Consider the following 17,950-nt stretch of genomic DNA (forward strand, 5'->3'; position numbering starts at 1 on the left):
CTGGTGTCTCTGTGATGTCATCACTGTCATTGTGAAACCACGGATGTCCCCTGTGATTTCAGTGGTCTCTCTGACATCACAGCTGTCATTTGTAGTCACCAGTCCCCTGTGATATCACTCGTCTCCAATGATGTCACCAATGTATCTGTGATGGCACCCCTGTCCCCTGTGATGTCAGCCCTTTTTACAATGATGTCACTGGTGTCTCTGTGATGTCATACCTGTCCTTGTGATGTCATCAATGTCCCCTGTGATGTCACAAATGTCCCTGTGACATCACTGGTGTCCCTTTGTTGTCAGCAGTCCCCTGTGACGTCACTGGTTCTCAGTGATGTTACTGCTCTCTCTGTGATGTCATCACTGTCCCCAGTGGTGGCACCATGTCCCCGTGATGTCACCAATGTCCCTGTGATGTCACCAGATGCCTTTAATGTCAGTGATGTCCCTGTGACATCACAGCTGGCCCTTTCTTGTCACCAGTCCCCTGGGATGTCACTGGTCCCCACTGATATCACCAATGTCCGTGTGATGTCACCACTGTCCCCTGTGTCTCCGATGATGTCACTGCTGTCTCTGTAATGTCACCATTGTCCTTGTGAAGTCACCAATGTCCCCATTGATGTCACTGATGTCATTGTGATGTCAACTGTCCCTTTGTCTTCACCAGTTATCTGTGATGTCACTGGTCCTCAGTGATGTCAACCATGTCCCTGTGATGTCACCAGACCCCTTTGATGTCACTGATGTCCCTGTGACATCCGAGCTGTGTCTTTGTTTTCACCACTTCCCTGTGATGACACTCGTCCCCAATGATGTCACCAATGTCCCTTGCATTAGGGTTAGGGTTAGGGTTTAGGGTTTGGCTTAGGAAAAGGGTTTAGGGTTAGGGTTAGACTTAGGCATAGGTTTAGGTTTTAGGGTTAGGGTTAGGGTTAGGCTTAAGTTTACATTTAGGCTTAGGTTTTAGGGTTAGGTTTAGGGGTTAGGACTTAGGGTTAGGGTTAGGTTAGGGTTCGGTTTTAGGTAACGTTTGGGTTAGAATAAAGGATAGGGTTAGGGTTAGGGTTTAGGGTTAGGGTTTAGGATTAGGATTTAGGATTAGGGTTAGAGTTTAGGTAACTTTATGGTTAGAGCAAGGGATAGGGTTTCGATTAGTGTTAGGGTTAGGGTTAGGGTTAGGGCTATGGTTAGAGTTAGTGTTAGAAGTAGTGTTGGATGAGGCAGAAACGTCACCTTTCTCTTCCCCTTCTCAGTGCGTGGGGCGAAAATCGCCCTTGTCAGGGAGCCCCTGCAGGCTCTGCCCCTCCGTTGATCCAACAGCGGCCCCTGCTGACCAGGACTGGATTTGCACTCGACTGCTTCCTTTTTTTGAGGGGGACTTTTGGTACAGGATTATTTGGTTGTTTTTGTGTTCTTCCATTGTTCTGCAAATGCACATATATCCTTTAAAAAAGGACTGTTATTTTTCCCTTCTCCATACTTCCTCTCCATACTTGGAGCCTCTTAATTTCGGATTTACAATTGCTTAGAAGGAGGAGTTTGGTCTTCCTCCTAACTCATCCTCCTTAGTCAAAAACTTGTGTTTCATTAAACTGAGAAAGGTGCAAATTCATGCTTTGTTTACAGCCCAGAGAGATCTTGCAGGCTCTTCCCATTTGCCTCTGCCCCACTCAGAGAACTTGTGTGGACACCTTCCCTGCCTGCACCAGGTGATTTCACAAAACTGGAGGGAGGGTATTCCATGGAGAAGGACCTGGGGGTGTTTTGAGGCCTCTCCAAGCAAATGGAGACATCATCCAGACACTGAACTCCTCCGCCAGATCCCATCTTGATCCTTTAGATGAATGTGGAACCAGCCAACTCATGCAAATCTGCCCAACTGGCTGACATGGGCTCTTAGAAAATGAGAAGAGACCAGAGAAGGCGTGATGGGGAGAGGAAGCAGTGAGCAGGATACGCCATTACAGCCCAGTGAGATCCCAGCTGATGAACCTCCTCATGTCCTGGTGGTGGCAGCTGGGCAGCCTTGGCCCTGATGTTGAGGGTCACTGAGTGTGTGAGGAGGGAATCCTTCACCATTGATGGCTGTGCCTGCCTGGGAGCTGGACCAGCTGCCTGGCAGGAGAAAGGCACAGGCTGAGAGCCTGCAGCTCCCCCAGGTGCTGCACACACTGAGACACTGTGGGGATCCCAGATCCACCATCTGTCATCTGTGAGGATCAAGAAATGAATGCCCTGCTCAGTTGTGGCTCTGGAGAGAGTTCAGCCCCGTGCCCCTTCCACATTCCCATCACTGAGGATTTCCTAGACCAGAATATTCCCACCTATGTGGTTCCATCCCACACCTCCTTTTTCCCCTGTTTGACTCCACTCCAAGCCTGGTTTTTGTGTGGTTTGTGGTTCCAGGTGGATGGCTCTGATGCCTAAAGCATTTCAGTACCTCCCAGGTGTTACACTCTGCCCTCAACCCATTGGGAAGTGTTGAAAATCACCCCCTTTTTGTTCAGAGTGCCATGGGTGCTGAAGGAAGCAATCATCCTCCTGCCTTCCCCAAATCAGCTCTGCCCATCACTGCTGCATGCCTGATCCACACAGCCTGTGTCCTGCCCTGTGCCCAGGACACACCCTGTCCTGCCCGTCTCAGCAGCACTCCAGGGCTCCTCCCTCCTAGGCATATTTTGTCCACATTGTGACCCACCCTTCTTCCAGGGTCAGCCATTCCCCTCTGGATATGGGTCCTGTGCTGTGTCCTCACAGTGCTCAAGGGCTGTACTGCCATTGCCCTTCTCTGCTTTGCTCAGGTCCTGCTCTCTCCTCACACACAGCCCTGTGGAACTTCACAGAATCACACCCAATATTCCAAGTTGGAAGGGACCCACAAGGATCATCGAATAATCCTGGACCAAAAATCCCCCTCAAAAAAAAGGAAACAGTCCGGTATTTCTTGCTTTTTGGCGCAATTCCAATCCCGGTCAGCAGGGGCCGCTGTTGGATCACCAGAGGAGCAGAGCCTGCAGGGGCTCCCTGACAAGGGCGATTTTCGCCCCACACGCCGAGAAGGGCAAGAGAAAGGGGATGTTTCTGCCTCATCCAAGGAGAAAGGTCAGGTTAAATGTCCCCCAAGAGCAGCTCTCTGTCTCCAGGAGTTTTAACCAAAACCTGCTGCATGGGGCTCATGTGGGGACATCAAACTCAGCCCACATGGGAATATGCAGAGCTCTTTTTTCCTAAAACTTTAAGGCAAACCTCTATCTGCCAACTGATGACAATTTTGATGCAGGAACAGATGTGACGCTGTGACTTCACATGGTAGTTTAATGTCCCAATGGCATGGGCCTTTCTGGGTCCACCTAGGGCTAAAAATTACTTTTGGCTGGGATTTTGGGTTAGGGGGATGCAGATGTCTTCACTCAAGGGGCTCACGTCTCCATGTCCAATCCAGGGAATAGGTTTGATCTGGATTTATCCATCAGACATTGTCAATACATGTGCCAGTCACAAAGATGCTTTGGGATCAAGGCATCCAGAACACATTTCTGATGGGCCTGGGCCTGGTGGAAGGTCTGGGTGTGGCTATGTTGGCATGGTCAGGGCTTGTGGGGAGACGTTGCCCTGACAAACCAAGTGAGACCAAGAACATCCCCGAGCATGACATTTGCAATGGCACGTGTTCCATCCCATCCACACAAGAGTCAGTCAGGATGTATCAAACAGGACAAAGCAGATGTCTCCACAGAATCTTCGGCTGCCATTCCCTTGGGATATGGAAGACAGGTGGGATGGCATTCTGGGATAGTGAGGCATTGGTTCTGTGCCAGGGAGCATTGCAGAATGGAGAGAACAGGTCGTGATACCTGAAAGGGGCCGATGGCTCACGGGTGGGGCTGCACTGGGCCACTGTGGGGCGTGTGTTCTTTGGTTTCCAGGGACCATTCTGGAATGGAGAGGGTAGGTCATGACATCACAAAGAGTCCCATGGCAGACATGTTGGGCTGCATTCTTGGGGTGTAAGGCATTAGTTCTTTGGTGTCCAGGGGCCATTCTGGAATAGAGATGATTGGCCATAAAATCACAACTAGGCCAGTGGCAAAAAGGAAAAGCTGTAAGGTGGGGGTGTGGTGCATTGGTTCTTTGGTTTTCAGGTATCATTCTGGAATGGAGAGGGTAGGCCATGACATCAGAAAGGCAACCATGGAACACTTTTGGTGCTGCAGTGAGGGAGTGAAAACTGCAAGAAAGAAAGTCCTGAGCCTCTGTCTCTCAAGTGCAGTTGCTGTGTCACTCTTGGCACTGCACAAAGAAAAAGAGCTTTCTGTGTGGGCACCTTTGGTCTGGCAGATATCTTCATCTGTATAGAACAATAGACCTAAACTTAAAAAAAACCCTAAACCCAAACCTAACACTAAACCTTAACCTCTAACCATAACCCTGTCCCTTACCCTAACCCAAACCTTACTATACTAACCTAACCCTAATGCTAAACCTTATCATAAATCCTAAGCCTAAGCCTAAGCCTAAACCTAGGCCTAACCCTAACCCTGACTCACCACCAACCTAGAGCAGTTGGTGCACCACTCTTGGCACTACACAAAGAGCAAGAGCTTTCTGTGCATGCACCTTTGGACTGGAAAATATCTTAGACAGTACCGAACTTTAGATCTCATATTAAAAAAACGTCAAAACCTAAACCTAAACCCTTACTTAAAATCGTAACTGCATCCCTTACTCTAACCCAAATGTTATCTACACAATAATCTTAACTTAACCCTAACCCTAAACCTTAACCTAATCCTAACCCTAAGCCTAAACCCAAACCCATAACTGCAACCATATCCCTTACTCTAACCCAGACATTATCTAAACAATAACTCTAACCCAAACATTATCTAAACAGTAACTCTAACCCTAACCCTAATCCTATCCCTACTAGTACCCTAACCCTACTAGTACCCTAACCCTACTAGTACCCTGACCTTAAACCTAACCCTAACCCTAATCCTAAACCTAACCCTAATGCTGACCTTAATTCTTACCCTAACCCTAACCCTTATCCTTAACCCTAACTGTAAACCTAAACTTAAACCTAACCGTAAACAAAACATTACCTAAACCCTAACTCTAACCCTAAATCTAACCCTAACCCTAACAATAACCCTAAGCCTAACACTAACTCTAACCCTAACCCTACCCTAAACCTAACCCAAATCCTAACCCTAACCTAAACCTAACCCAAATCCTAACCCTAATCCTAAACATAAACTTAAACCTAACCCTAACAAAAATATTATCTAAACCCTAACTTTAACCCTAACCCTAACTCTTACCCTAAGTCTAACCCTAAACCTAACCCTGAGCCTCTGCCTCTCAAGTGCAGTTGTGTCATGCTCGGCAGTACAAAAAGAGCAAGAGCTTTCTGTGTGTGCACCTTTGGACTGGGAAGTATCTTAGAAAGCACTGAACCCTAGACCTAACCTTAAAAAGAAATCTAAACCTAAACCTACCCTAAACCCTAAACACTAACCGTATCCCTATCCATTACACTCACCCAAACATTACCTAAGCCCTAACCCTAACCCTAACCCTAGCCTTAACCCTAACCATAACCCTAATTGTTACCTTATCCCTTACTCTAACCAAAACTTTACCTAAAGCCTAACCCTAACCTAACCCTAACCCTAACCCTAACCTTATCTGTGCCCCTAACTTTTAAGCATAGCCCCTAACACTAATCATAATCCTCAGTCACCATTTATCTACTTCACTTGGTGCACCACTCTCGGCACAACACAGAGAGCTGCTTTTTCTCCCTTTCGCTCTCCCTCCCTTCAGCAGGGTAAAGACTGAAAAATAAAATCCCTGCCACTTGTAAAAGTTTGTTGAGGTAAAGAGACCCCCCATGCGGCTCAAAGAGGAGCTTGTGAATGTACCAGAGATTTGTGACTTTAACAGAAAGAGAAAGCCTGACGCTGGAGCAGAAGCGGCTCGGATGAGGCAGGGTCCTATTGAAGACTTTGTGACCCTTGAAAGAGATGATGCTTATGCCGGATCAAGGACGGCTTGGATAAGCTTGGGATCTCAGTGAGAGATCCATGCTGCTGGTGCTGAAGATTTGTGACCCTGGCTCGGGTAAGCTTGGAATCTCAGTGAGAGATCCATACTACTAGTGGTGAAAATTTGTGACCCTGAGGGAAACCCACGCTGGAGCAAGACGGCTCAGGTGGGATATTGGAATCCAAGTAAGGAATCCGGCCTAGACCCATGCCGAGAAGTCAATCAAGGACTGTTCTCCCATGGGGAGGGACCTCCATAGGGAAACAGGGGTGAACTCTTAAACCATTATCCCCTGTAACCCTGTGGAAGAAGATCCATAGTAAGCAAGTGTCCCCTTGCAAGCCTATGGAAGAAGACCCTTCAGGACCTGGGTAACCCCCAGCCTTCGGTTTTAACCCAGGAGAGGGGTAGGCCCAGCCCTAAAGGCTGACACAGAGAAGGAGAAAAAGTTCCAGCTGCAACGAGAGTGCTGCAGAGTTACTGGAGAGAAAGAGAGAGCTGGAATTCCAAGAATGGAAAAGGACTGCTTTTCCTTCTTGGACTAATATAAAAGGAGGTGGGGGGAGAAGTATCTTTTGTAAATACATAATACCTTTTACATAAGTAGAATTGTTGTAGATATAGTTCTTTAGTTTTAGCTTCTTAATAATAAATACTCATACTTTTTTTTTTCAATTCAGTCTCTTTTTGTCTGCATAAACCTTCTCTCAACTAATAGTAATTGTATGGGGGGTGTAAAAGTAAATTGAGCCAGGGTAAAACCACGACAAAAGATAAAGGAAAAAAGAAAGAAAAAGAAAGATTAACGAAAAATAAAGAAAAAAAAAGAAAGAAAAAAGAAAGATAAAGAAAAAAAAGAAAAGAAAAAGAAAGTAAAAAAATTAAAAAGGGAAAAGAAAGATAAATGAAAAATGAAAGAAAAAGAAAGAAAAAAAAAGATAAAGGAAAAAAAGAAAAAGAAAGAAAAAAGAAAGATAAAAGAAAGAAAGAAAAAACAAAAGTAAAGAAAGAAAAAAGAGAAAAGAAAGATAAAGGAAAAAAGAGAAAAGAAAAAGAAAAAAGAGAAGAAAGACAAAGGAAAAAAAGAAAAATTGAATGAAACAGGAAAAAAAGGAAAGAAAAATAAAAAAAAAGAAAGGAAAAAGCAAAAAAGAAAAAAAAAGAAAGGAAAAAAGAAAAAAAAACGAAAAAAAAAAGAAAAAAAAAAGAAAGGAAAAAAGAAAAAAAAACCGAAAAAAAGTAAAAAAGAAATAAAAGAAAGAAAAAGGAAGAAAAAAAAAAGTGGGGGTGGAAACAATACAGAAAGAAACCATTAATGTGGTGTTATCACTTGTGCCTATGCCAGGTGCAAGAAATGTGTGCTCTGTATTTAAAACAAATACTTTTAAAACAAAAAGGGGGGAATGTGACACCTCAAGTACACAGAGCTCTGTTTACCCTTCGTTTTTTGGATTTGAATCAACAAGTATTGAACAAAACCCCCCAGTAGACACCTGATGACAAGGTCCCCTCAGCATGGGGAAGGGCTCTGCTGGTGTTCTGTCTCCCTCAGGACCCTGCTGGCTTCCAGCCCCTTGGATGGACCCTTGCACAGTTTTTAGGGTGTTCTCTACAATTCTACCTTGAAAATGAGACCAAACAGGCTAATGGAATTTAGGGGGATTGATATGGGAGTTGGGTAACAGGGTTGGCTCTGTGGAACTACTGCGTTAAGGGCAAAGGATAAAATGCAGCTACGTTAAAAGCTACAATCCCTGTACAACTACTTCTAAAATCTACAAAACCTAAAAAATCAAAACTCCAAGGCAACAGGACTCATAAAGCCCATGCACTTCATAATGGGGCTCTCATCATAAAGGCCATTTCCTCACACACCCCACACGCCTCAGAATGGTGCAGCCTCATCAAAGCACTGGCCTCACAAAGCCAATACCTCTCACCATGGGGCTCTCATCATAAAGCCGATGACCTCAGTAATGCCACAACCTCCTAAAGGCTCCAGCATCATAAAGCTCCTTCACCTCATAGTGGTGCAGGCCCCATAAAGCCCCTGTCCTCATAATGTCCAACAACCTCATAATGGGTCTTTCATCATAAAAGCTCTGTCTGCATAAAGCCCATACATGTCATAATGATGCTGTCCTCATACAGACCATAAACCTCATAAGGGGATCCCATGATAAAGGCTATGTCCTCATAAAACCCAATAAATGCCATAAAAACTCTGCCCTAATAAACCCCACCCACCTCATAAAAGTGCAGGCCTCATAAAGACACTGCCCTCATAAAGCCCATAAACCTCACAATGGTGCAGGCCTCAGAGAGCCCAAACACCTCATAGAAGAGCTCTCATCATGAAAGCTCTGTCTTCATAACTCCCTTAGATGTCATAAAGCTGCTCGCCTCATAAGCCCATAGACCTCATAAAGGGGCCATCCTAGAGTGTCTCTCCTCATAAAGTCTCTCTCCTCATAAACCCCATCCACCTCACAATGGGGCAGCCTCAGAAGGTCTCTGTGGTCATAGAACCCATCCACCCCATAATGGGGCAGCCTCATAAAGGCTCTGTCCTCATAACCCTCACACACCTCATAACGCTGCAGGCCTCATAAGGCCCCTGTCCTCATAAGGCCCATAAACCTCCTCATGGGGCTGTCATCATAAAGGAGATGTTCTCATAAATGCCATAAAACTCATAAAGGCTCTGTCTTCATAAAGCCTTTGCACCTCAGAGGGGGTCATATCATAAAGGTTCTGCCCTCATAAACACCATAAATGTCATAAAAGCACTGTCCTCATACACCCCACACACCTCATGACAGAGCTCTCATCATAAAAGATCTCTCTGCATAAAGCCCATGCAGGTCATAAAGGTGCTGTCCTCAGAAAGCCCATACACCTCATAAGAGGCTCTCCTCATAAAGGTCATGTCCTCATAAACCCCATAAACGTTGTTCCCTAAAAGGCTGCAGAGGGAAAAGACTCCAGGCCCAACAAGACAGGAGGTCAGACAGGCAGCAGAGGTTTTCAGGAGGTTCCAGGAATACAAACCCACACCTATCCCTTCCAACACAGGGGTTACAGTTTTTATAATGACTTCCACCCAATGCCCGTCCCGTCCCCGCCCCGGTTCTGCCCCGCTCTGCCCCAGGAACGCCCGTGGGGAATTGAGTCTGGGGGAGTTTGGAGCTTTGAGCCGCTGCAACTACAACTCCCGGCGTGCCCCGCGCGGAAAAGGGGGCGGGGCGGGGTCTCTGCCGGCGGTGCGCGCGCACAGCCCCGCGGTGGCTGCCGGGAAAGCGATGGCGGCGACAGCGGGATCTGCTCAGCACGGTGAGCAGTGGCGGGGGCTGCGGCGGGGCTGGGGATGCGCTCGGGGGCTGCGGGGAGCGCGGCTGTGAGCGGGAAGGCTGGAGGGCTCGGCAGAGTGGAGAGGAGGGGCTCGGGGGTTCCCGAGGAGGTTTTGAGGTCCGTGAGGGGCTCCCGGGAGGTCGCGGAGGGGATTTGGTGTCCTGAGGGCGCTCAGAGGGGAGGGTGAAGGTGCCTGAAGGGGTTTAGGAGGTCCCTGAAAGCGGTGGAGCCATGCAACCCTCTCAAGAGGGGGGTTTAAACGCCATGGCTGCACTGCGCAGGCGCCGGCGGAGTTTCCACGAGGGAACTTCAACTCCCATAAGGCCTCGCGGGGCGCCGCCATTGCCACTTGTGCCACAGCGCCCCCTGCCGGCTGGGCGGACCTACCGCAGGGAAAGGGAATTCTGATGCCCCCCCGAACCCCAGAGACCCCCAAAACTCAGCACACAGAGACCCCACCGGGAGGGGATCCCGGGGTCCCCAGAAGCCAATCAGTGGGGTTCAAGGGGTCTCGCAGTCCTCAGGGGAGGGGTCCTGGGGGTGCCACCCAAAGCCTTGTGGGGGTGCCCCCCCAGTGCCCCCAGTATAGCCCACTGACCTCCCAGTGACTCTCAGTATGGCCCAGTAACCCCCCCAGTGACCACCCAGTGTTTCCCAGTGACTTCCAACTGTCCCCCAGTATGGCCCAATGATCCTCCAGTGAGCACCCAGTAACACCCAGTATGGCCCAGTAACCTCCCAGTGTCCTCCTGTGTGTCCTGGTAATCCCCCAGTAATCACCCAGTCCTTCCCAGTGCCCTCCCAGCATCCCTCAATAACCCCCCAGTCCCTCCCAGTGCCCCCTGGTTCCCCCCAGTATGTCCCAGTATCCTCCAGTAATCACCCAGTGCCCCCCAAAGCCCCCTAATTGTCCCCAACGTGTCTCCACATGTCTTTGAATTTTCTATGAGTGTGAAGGGGGAATGGGGCGTGGTCTGTGGTCAGAGGGGGCTTCTAGGGGGTGACAGAGGGCTGGAAACATTTGGGATGGGGTTTGGGGACAGTGGAATTGGGGGCGTCAAGGGGGGAATTGGGGCCATGGGGAGGCCCTGAGGACATTGGGGACACCAGGGGGGTCTCGGGACTCACCTACTTGTGGTGCTGCCCCTCCTCTCCCACCCAGGTGACCCTGAGAAATGGCCCAGAGGTGAGCCCAGAGCAGGCCCTGAGGTGGCCCTGAGAAGAAGTGGAAGGCAGAGGTGGTGCTGAGGCAGGAGAGCCCCATGCTGGGGAAGAGGCTGAGCTGGGAGTGCCCAGCAGCGAGAAGGTGCTGTGTCCATGCCCTGTGTGCCAGGTGAGCTGGGGCTTTGCTGCAGAGCTGCGGGCGCTGATTGGAGCGGCTGCAGCTGCTGAGCTGGTGGCCCCCAGGAACACAAAGTGTGCCCGGCCACGGAGCCTGCAGGGAGGAGCAGGGACAGGGTCAGGGCCACTGTCAGCCCGGGGCTGGCTGGGCAGACACAGCAGTTTTGGGGTCCCCCTGGGAGCTGCCGAGGGTGGAGGGCGGAGCGGGCGATGGCGGAGCTGGGGGCCCCCGGCAGGCTGGAGGGGGGAGCACGGAGAGGGAGGAGCCCCAGGACCCCCAGGAGCCTGAAACGGGGAAGCCTGGATACTGGGAACCCCTGGGATCCCCGGGACAACAAGATGGAGAACCTGGAGAGGGGGAAGGAGGCACCCCGAAGGTGAGAGTCAGAGGAGAAGGGACCCTTGGGACCCCCAACACTCCCAGCATCCCTAAGTAGGACCCCCAACATCCCAGACAGGGAGACTCTCTGAACCCCGGAGGGGAGAGACCAGAGAGGGGGACTCCTGTGAGAGTTTTTTTGGGCTGAATCTTCATATTTTGGCTGAACTCTTAACTTTTTACAATTTGGGAGGTGTCCACTTTGCCATTTCTGAAGAGGTTTTTTGCATGAATGTTTGTGGATTGGGTTTTTCTGGGCTGAATTGTAATGTTTTGGAGGTGTTTATGGTCCCAGTATGGCCTAGGGATGGACTTGATCAGGAGGAACCCCCAAACTAACACGCTCAGCCCTTGTTTCCCCCAGCAGGATTTGTCCTTCCCAAAGCTTGAGCGGATGGAGGAGGAGGCTGCAAGGAAGAGAAAGCTACCATGGACCCCCCAGGCAGGTGAGGAGGAAGTCAGTGCCCCTTTGGCCCTGTCTTGTGGTGCATCTGTTGAGCAGCCTCCCAGCAGGGAGAAGTCCTTCAGGTGCTTGGAATGTGGGAAGAGCTTCAGAAAGAGCTCTAAGCTGATCCGACACCAGCACGTCCACACTGGGGCACGGCCCTACACGTGTAGGGAATGTGGGAAGAGGTTTCCGACCAACTCACATCTCTTCAGGCACGAGCAGTCACACACAGGGGAGAGGCCCTTCCGCTGCACTGACTGTGGGAAGAGCTTCAAACAGAACTCCACCCTCGTCAGCCACCGGCGCATCTACACTGGGGAGAGGCCCTACAAGTGTGGGGAGTGTGGGAAGAGCTTCAGTGACGGCTCCACCCTGACTCGACACCAGCGCATCCACACCGGAGAACGGCCCTACAAGTGCTTGGAATGTGGGAAGAGGTTTCGGACAAGCTCCAAGCTCCTCAGGCATGAGCAGACACACACAGAGGAGAGGCCCTTCCGCTGCACCAACTGTGGGAAGGGCTTCAAGTTGCAACTCCCACCTGGTTGGCCACCTGCGCATCCACACCGGGGAGAGGCCCTACAAGTGTGAGGAGTGTGGGAAGAGCTTCACCCAGAGCTCTGCCTTGACCCTACACCAACGGACCCACCAGTAAGGGCAACCGTACGAGTGCCCCGACTGCGGGGAAAACCTTTACCACTGCTCCCACCCCGAATGACCCCCTGATGGTGAGGCAAACCCTGGAGTCCAGGGACTGTCAGTTCACCCCTTTCTACCAGAAAGGGCCAGTCCCCTTTGCCAGGGGCATTTTCTACCAATAGAACCCTTCTTGGGGGTGTGTGGAGATTCCTACCTTGGCTGGGACCCCCCTAGGTCACTGCTGGAGGTTGAGAGCAGAGATCTCCCCATGAGCTTTGGTCTGGGGGAGTTCCATCCATCTCTAATTCATAATTCTTGCTTTGGTGCCAGCTTGAGTAGAATTGCTTCAACAATTGCTTTAGTGTAGAGCACTGTCCTATCTTATGCTGTACTAGTGGTAGTTTTAGTGTTTCTATTGTGCAGTAAATAATTCTGAATGAAGATCTTTTGTCTGATCATTTGTAACCCTAAAGAATTCATTTCTATCAATAGGTGTGATTTGCCATCATTAAAACCTGGGGGACAAAAGTGGTTCAGTCCCACCTCTGTAATTCCTCTAAGCTGAACCTGTTGGCAAAACCTAAGGCTGAGATTGGATCCAGCAACCCCAGCACCCCACAGTCAGTTGGGAGCTCAGGGGGCACCCCCCTTTCCTACCCCTTTGTGCCCAAAGACCCCCATGGGACCATCGGACCCACTGGACCATCCAGACCATTCCCCTTTTCCACCCTTCTCCCGTTCCTCCCATCTTTCCATGGTCCCCTGCTACAATCTGCTTAAATATTGCAGAAAGAACTAGAGATTCAAATATTCCCTTGAGCAAAATAAAAACTCACACAAGTTATCTGTTGATACCAAAACCTGATTTTATTAATTGCTAAGAGGTGCAAAGAGAATGAGGAAAAAATAAGAAAAGGTTGGAAACTGCTAAGATTATTTCTAGAAGCAGAGAAAAATACCACTGAAAAGCTACCTTTTCCAGCTGAGCTGGTGAGTGTGGCAGAAGAGAAGCAGTTTCTGCCTTTTTTTTCTCTGTCTCTGCAGCTTTTGGATGTTATCTCTGTAGCTGCAGGGGGTCTGACAGCTTTAGTTCTCTGCAATGCACCATGTGTGGTTTCACCGCTCACACCCCTGTCCCAGGCCATGCAGGGTCTCAGCTCAGCCGAAGCTTTGGGCCCTCAGAAATATGGTCAGGGTAGAAGGATAAGGTAGAACTCCCACATGTGGCACAGTGGTCTCAGCTCTCTCCAGGCCGGCACAGTTCCAGTCTCCGGTGGCAGGCAGGCAGCACGCGGTGGTGGAGAAAAGGTGAGGGGAGGTGGGCAGAGATTCTCGGCTACAGTCACCAGTTCTTGTCCCTTTTTTCTCCCTCATTTTCCAAAATTTACCCTCAATTTTTATAGTGTTCACAGGAGCTTGAACATGTTTTTTTGGCACGTAGCCAGTTCAGATGTTGGAATAGATATGATAATCATAAACAATGGCAGGATCTTTTGGCAGGAAAAGTGCCGTGGGAAGTCCTGGTGAGAACTTCTGGCAGAGAGCTGACAGAGAATGTTTGATAGGAAGTTTTTGACAGGTAGAAACAATTTTTGGCATTTCTATATTATCTGTGTGTTACAGATGGTTGCCATGGTAAATAACTGGGAATGCATAATGATTGCCATGGTAACCACAGTAACAATGAGACTTCATAATGGTTGCCGTGGTAACCAATCATAACAATGAGAATGCATAACGGTTGCCATGGTAACCGAGGTAACAATGAGAATGCAGAAGATATACCATGGTAACGAAATTCACAATGAGAATATATAGTGGTTGCCATGGTAACCAAGGTCACAATGAGAATGCACAGTTGTTGCCATTGTAAGTGACATCACAATGAGAAGGGACAATGGTTGCCATGGTAACCAACGTCACAATGAGAATGCTTAATTGTTGCCATGGTAACCAATGTAACAGACTGCATAATGGTTGCCATGGTAACCAAAGTCACAGTGAGAATACACAATGGTAACAGAGATCACAGTGAGAATGCACAATGGTTGCCATGGTAACCGATGTAATAATGGGAATGCACGATCGTTGTCATGCTAAGCAACGTCACAATGCGAATGCACAATGGTTCAAATGGTAAGCGATGCCACAATGAGAATGCACAATGGTTGCCATGGAAACCGTTGTAATAATGGGAATGCACAAGAGTTGCCACGGTAAATGAGGTCACAATGAGAATGCACAATGGTTGCCATGGTAAGTGAGGCCACAATGAGAATGCACAATGGTTGCCATGGTAACCGAGGTCAAAGTGGGAATACATAATGGTTTCCATGGCAACCGAGGTCACAATGGGAATGCACAAGGGTTGCCATGGCAACTGAGGTCAAAATGAGAAAGCATAATGGTTCCCATGGTAACCAAAAGTCACAATGAGAATGTACAATGGTAGCCATGATAACCAAGGTCACAATGAGAATGCACAATGGTTGCTGTGGTAAGCTAGGTGATGATAGAAATGCACAATGGTTACCATGGTAATCATTTAATAATGGGAATGCACAATGGTTGCCATGGTAACCGATGTTAAGGAAAAAAAAACCATAATGGTGGCCAAGGTAACCAAGGTCACAATGAGAATGCAAAATGGTTGCCATGGCAACCAAATCACAATGACAATGCACAATGGTTGCCATGGCATCTGATGTCACAATGAGAATGCACAATGGTTCCATGGCATCTGTGGTCATAATGGGAATGCACAATGGTTGCCATGGTAACGGAGGTCACAATGAGATTGCACAGTTGTTTCCATTGGAAGTGACATCACAATGAGAATGGACAATGGTTGCCATTGTAACCAACGTCACAATGAGAATGCTTAATTATTGCCATGGTAACCACTGTAACAGTGAGACTGCATAATGGTTGCCATGGTAACTGAGATCACAATGGGAATGCACAATGATTGCCATGGTAAGTGACATCATTATGAGAATGCACAATGGTTGCCATGGTAACTGAAGTCACAATGAGAATGCACAATTGTTGCCATGGTAACTGATGTCACAATGAGAATACACAACAGATGCCATATTAACCGATATTACAGTGGGAGTGCACAGTGGTTGCCATGGTTGCTGAGTGTTACTGAGAATCCACAATGGTTACCGTGGTAACCGAGGTCACAATGAGAATGCACAATGGTTGCCATGGTAAATGACATCACAATGAGAATGCACAATGGTTGCCATGGCAACCGAGGTCACAATGATACTGCACAATGGTTGCCATGATAAGTGGTGTCACAATGAGAATGCACTATGGTTGCCATGGTAACCGAGGTCACAATGAGAATGCACAATGGTTGTCATGGTAACCAAGGTCACAATGGGAATGCACAATGGTTTCCATGGTAAGTGACGCCCGTACCGCCCGCCCCGCCCGTACCAACCGCCCCGCCCTTACCGACCGCTCCGACCGGACCGATCGTACCGCCCGCTCCGATCGTACCGACTACACCCGTGGTAGAAGAAATGGAGACGGATGACGATCTACTTGACCGTCTTACACCTCCACCCCCGGAGGACGGCGGCCTCCACAGCGGTAATGAGGAACGCCGACCAACAGCGTATTCAGAGTTACGGCGGGAGCTCCGAAGCCAGAGAGAAACGATGACAGACCTCCTGCATCAGATGGAGCGGCTCGATCGGGGATCAAAGAGACAGGATATTAAAAAGGCCTATAAGGATGCTCATAAATCTATAATGAGTGGGTTAAATGCTATTGAGCACAATTTTGGGGAAATTGAACAGGAAAGGCAAAATATCCAATTTATACCTAGAGATCCTAACTTTGATCCTCAAAAGCGTTATCGAGGGCTGGCAGAAAATTGTATTATAGAGGGAGAATTTTCTTTTACCCCACTTGCAGCTCCTGTAGTGGTGCGACAGGGTCAACAAACCTGGGAACCCCTAGATTGGAAATTAGTGCAGGGGATTCAAAAGGTAATAATGCAATATTCTCATAATAACAAATTAGTAAGAAATCAAGTCACTTCCCTGATAAAGTATACTGACATGGTACCAACAGACATGAGGGCAGTCATGGAGCTGATTTTATCACCCACCACTTATATGCTCTGGCTAGCAAAGTGGCAGGAACAACTGGAAATGAAATTAATGGAGAATATTCATTTGCCACAGGGCGACCCCTTGAGGGTGGCACCCTTAGATGCACTTATGGGAACAGGTGCTTATCGGGATGGGGCTGCTCAGGCAGCATTGCATACTAGGATTTTGCAGCAATCAAAAAACGCTGGTTTGGCAGCTTTCCTAGCACTGCCTCAGATTCACACACCGACACTGCCTTATACAAAAATCATGCAAAAACCAAATGAAACATTTTTTAGTTTTGTTGACAGGCTGCGAGAGGCAATAGAAAATGCACCTAATGTCACTCCTGATCTTAAGGCTCTTTTAACAAAAGAAATTGCTGTCCAAAATGCTAATGCGGCCTGCAAGCAGCTTATAGCTGCCTTACCCCCTGGTGCAACTATTACTCAAATGATAGAGACCTGTGCAAGGGCCCCACTAGTAGAAGAAGAAACTAAAGCACGAATTCATGCTAATGCTTTGGCTGCTGCTCTAAAGATCAACCCTCTGCAAGGGCAGGGTAATCAAAACCTTAAACCAAGGTGCTATCAGTGTGGGCAAGAGGGTCATTTTAAGCGTCACTGTACACATGCGGGCAAGGGAAAAATAGCATTAAATGGTAATTGTGCTCGTTGTGGAAAATTTGGCCATAAAGCGGCAGATTGTCGCTCAAAATTTCGCAAGGATGGAACCCCCTTACCATGTCGGGAAGCGGGAACAGCCGCGCTCCGAGGGACGCGGCCAAGAAATATCCCCAGAACATTCCAAAAACACTGGCTGCCTCGACGAACTGCAATCCGCCACTTGCGGAAGCGCAGGAGTCGATCTGGCCGTGGTAGAATCAGTAAATATCAATGATAATAATGTTCATGTCCTCCTTTCTACTGTCAGTGGACCTTTAGGACATGGACTATCAGCATTACTCATTGGGCGTTCTTCTGCTTCAAAAAGGGAATATTTGTCCTACCTGGTTGTATTGATGCTGATTATACCGGGCCCATTGGGATTATGGTACAGATTTTTGCACCACCAATTCATATTCCAGCAGGGAGTGTGATTGCACAGCTTATACCTTTTAAGGCCTGTGTCCCAAAAAAAGGAGATCAAGAAAGAGGGACAGGTGGTTTTGGTTCCACAGGTATACCTAACGTTGCATTTTGTCAAATTTTGGGAGTAGAAAGACCTAAATGTAAAGTAAACATTTCCGGACCCAATGATCTAATTCTTTCCAATATTTCCATGATGCTTGACACAGGTGCTGATGTAACCATTCTTCCTATTTCAGTGTGGCCTTCTGCTTGGGAATTAGATAACACGGGTTCAACCATTTCAGGCATTGGGGGAAGTCGTCTGACTCAGGTCAGTAAAAATTTTCTTCTTTTTCGGATCAAGAGGGACATCAAGCATGGGTAAAACCATATGTACTACACACTTCACTCTCCCTTTTAGGCAGAGATGTATTGGCTCAATGGGGTGTCAAATTGTCCACAGATTTTTGATTGGGGCCATTGATGGCAGCTCTCGCCCTACACTCAAATTAAAATGGAAAACTGAAAAACCTGTTTGGGTTGATCAATGGCCTCTATC

The 17,950-nt window shown here is 48.3% G+C and overlaps 1 protein-coding gene and 1 pseudogene across 1 annotated transcript; both read left to right on the forward strand.

Moving 5' to 3' along the window:
• The first annotated feature begins 9,342 nt into the window (after positions 1 to 9,342).
• On the forward strand, positions 9,343 to 13,053 carry LOC126642825 (gastrula zinc finger protein XlCGF49.1-like; annotated as a pseudogene).
• A 160-nt stretch (positions 13,054 to 13,213) lies between these two features.
• Positions 13,214 to 17,202, forward strand: LOC126642823 (uncharacterized). The gene is made up of 3 exons (XM_050320780.1): positions 13,214 to 15,393; positions 15,474 to 16,883; positions 17,048 to 17,202. The coding sequence occupies exons 2-3, from the start codon at positions 15,746 to 15,748 to the stop codon at positions 17,200 to 17,202; spliced, it is 1,293 nt and encodes a 430-aa protein (XP_050176737.1). The 5' UTR covers positions 13,214 to 15,393; positions 15,474 to 15,745.
• The last annotated feature ends 748 nt before the right edge of the window (positions 17,203 to 17,950 follow it).

The sequence above is a fragment of the Myiozetetes cayanensis genome, unplaced genomic scaffold, assembly GCF_022539395.1.
Source record: "Myiozetetes cayanensis isolate MyiCay16 unplaced genomic scaffold, myiCay2020 scf244, whole genome shotgun sequence".
NCBI lineage: Eukaryota > Metazoa > Chordata > Aves > Passeriformes > Tyrannidae > Myiozetetes > Myiozetetes cayanensis.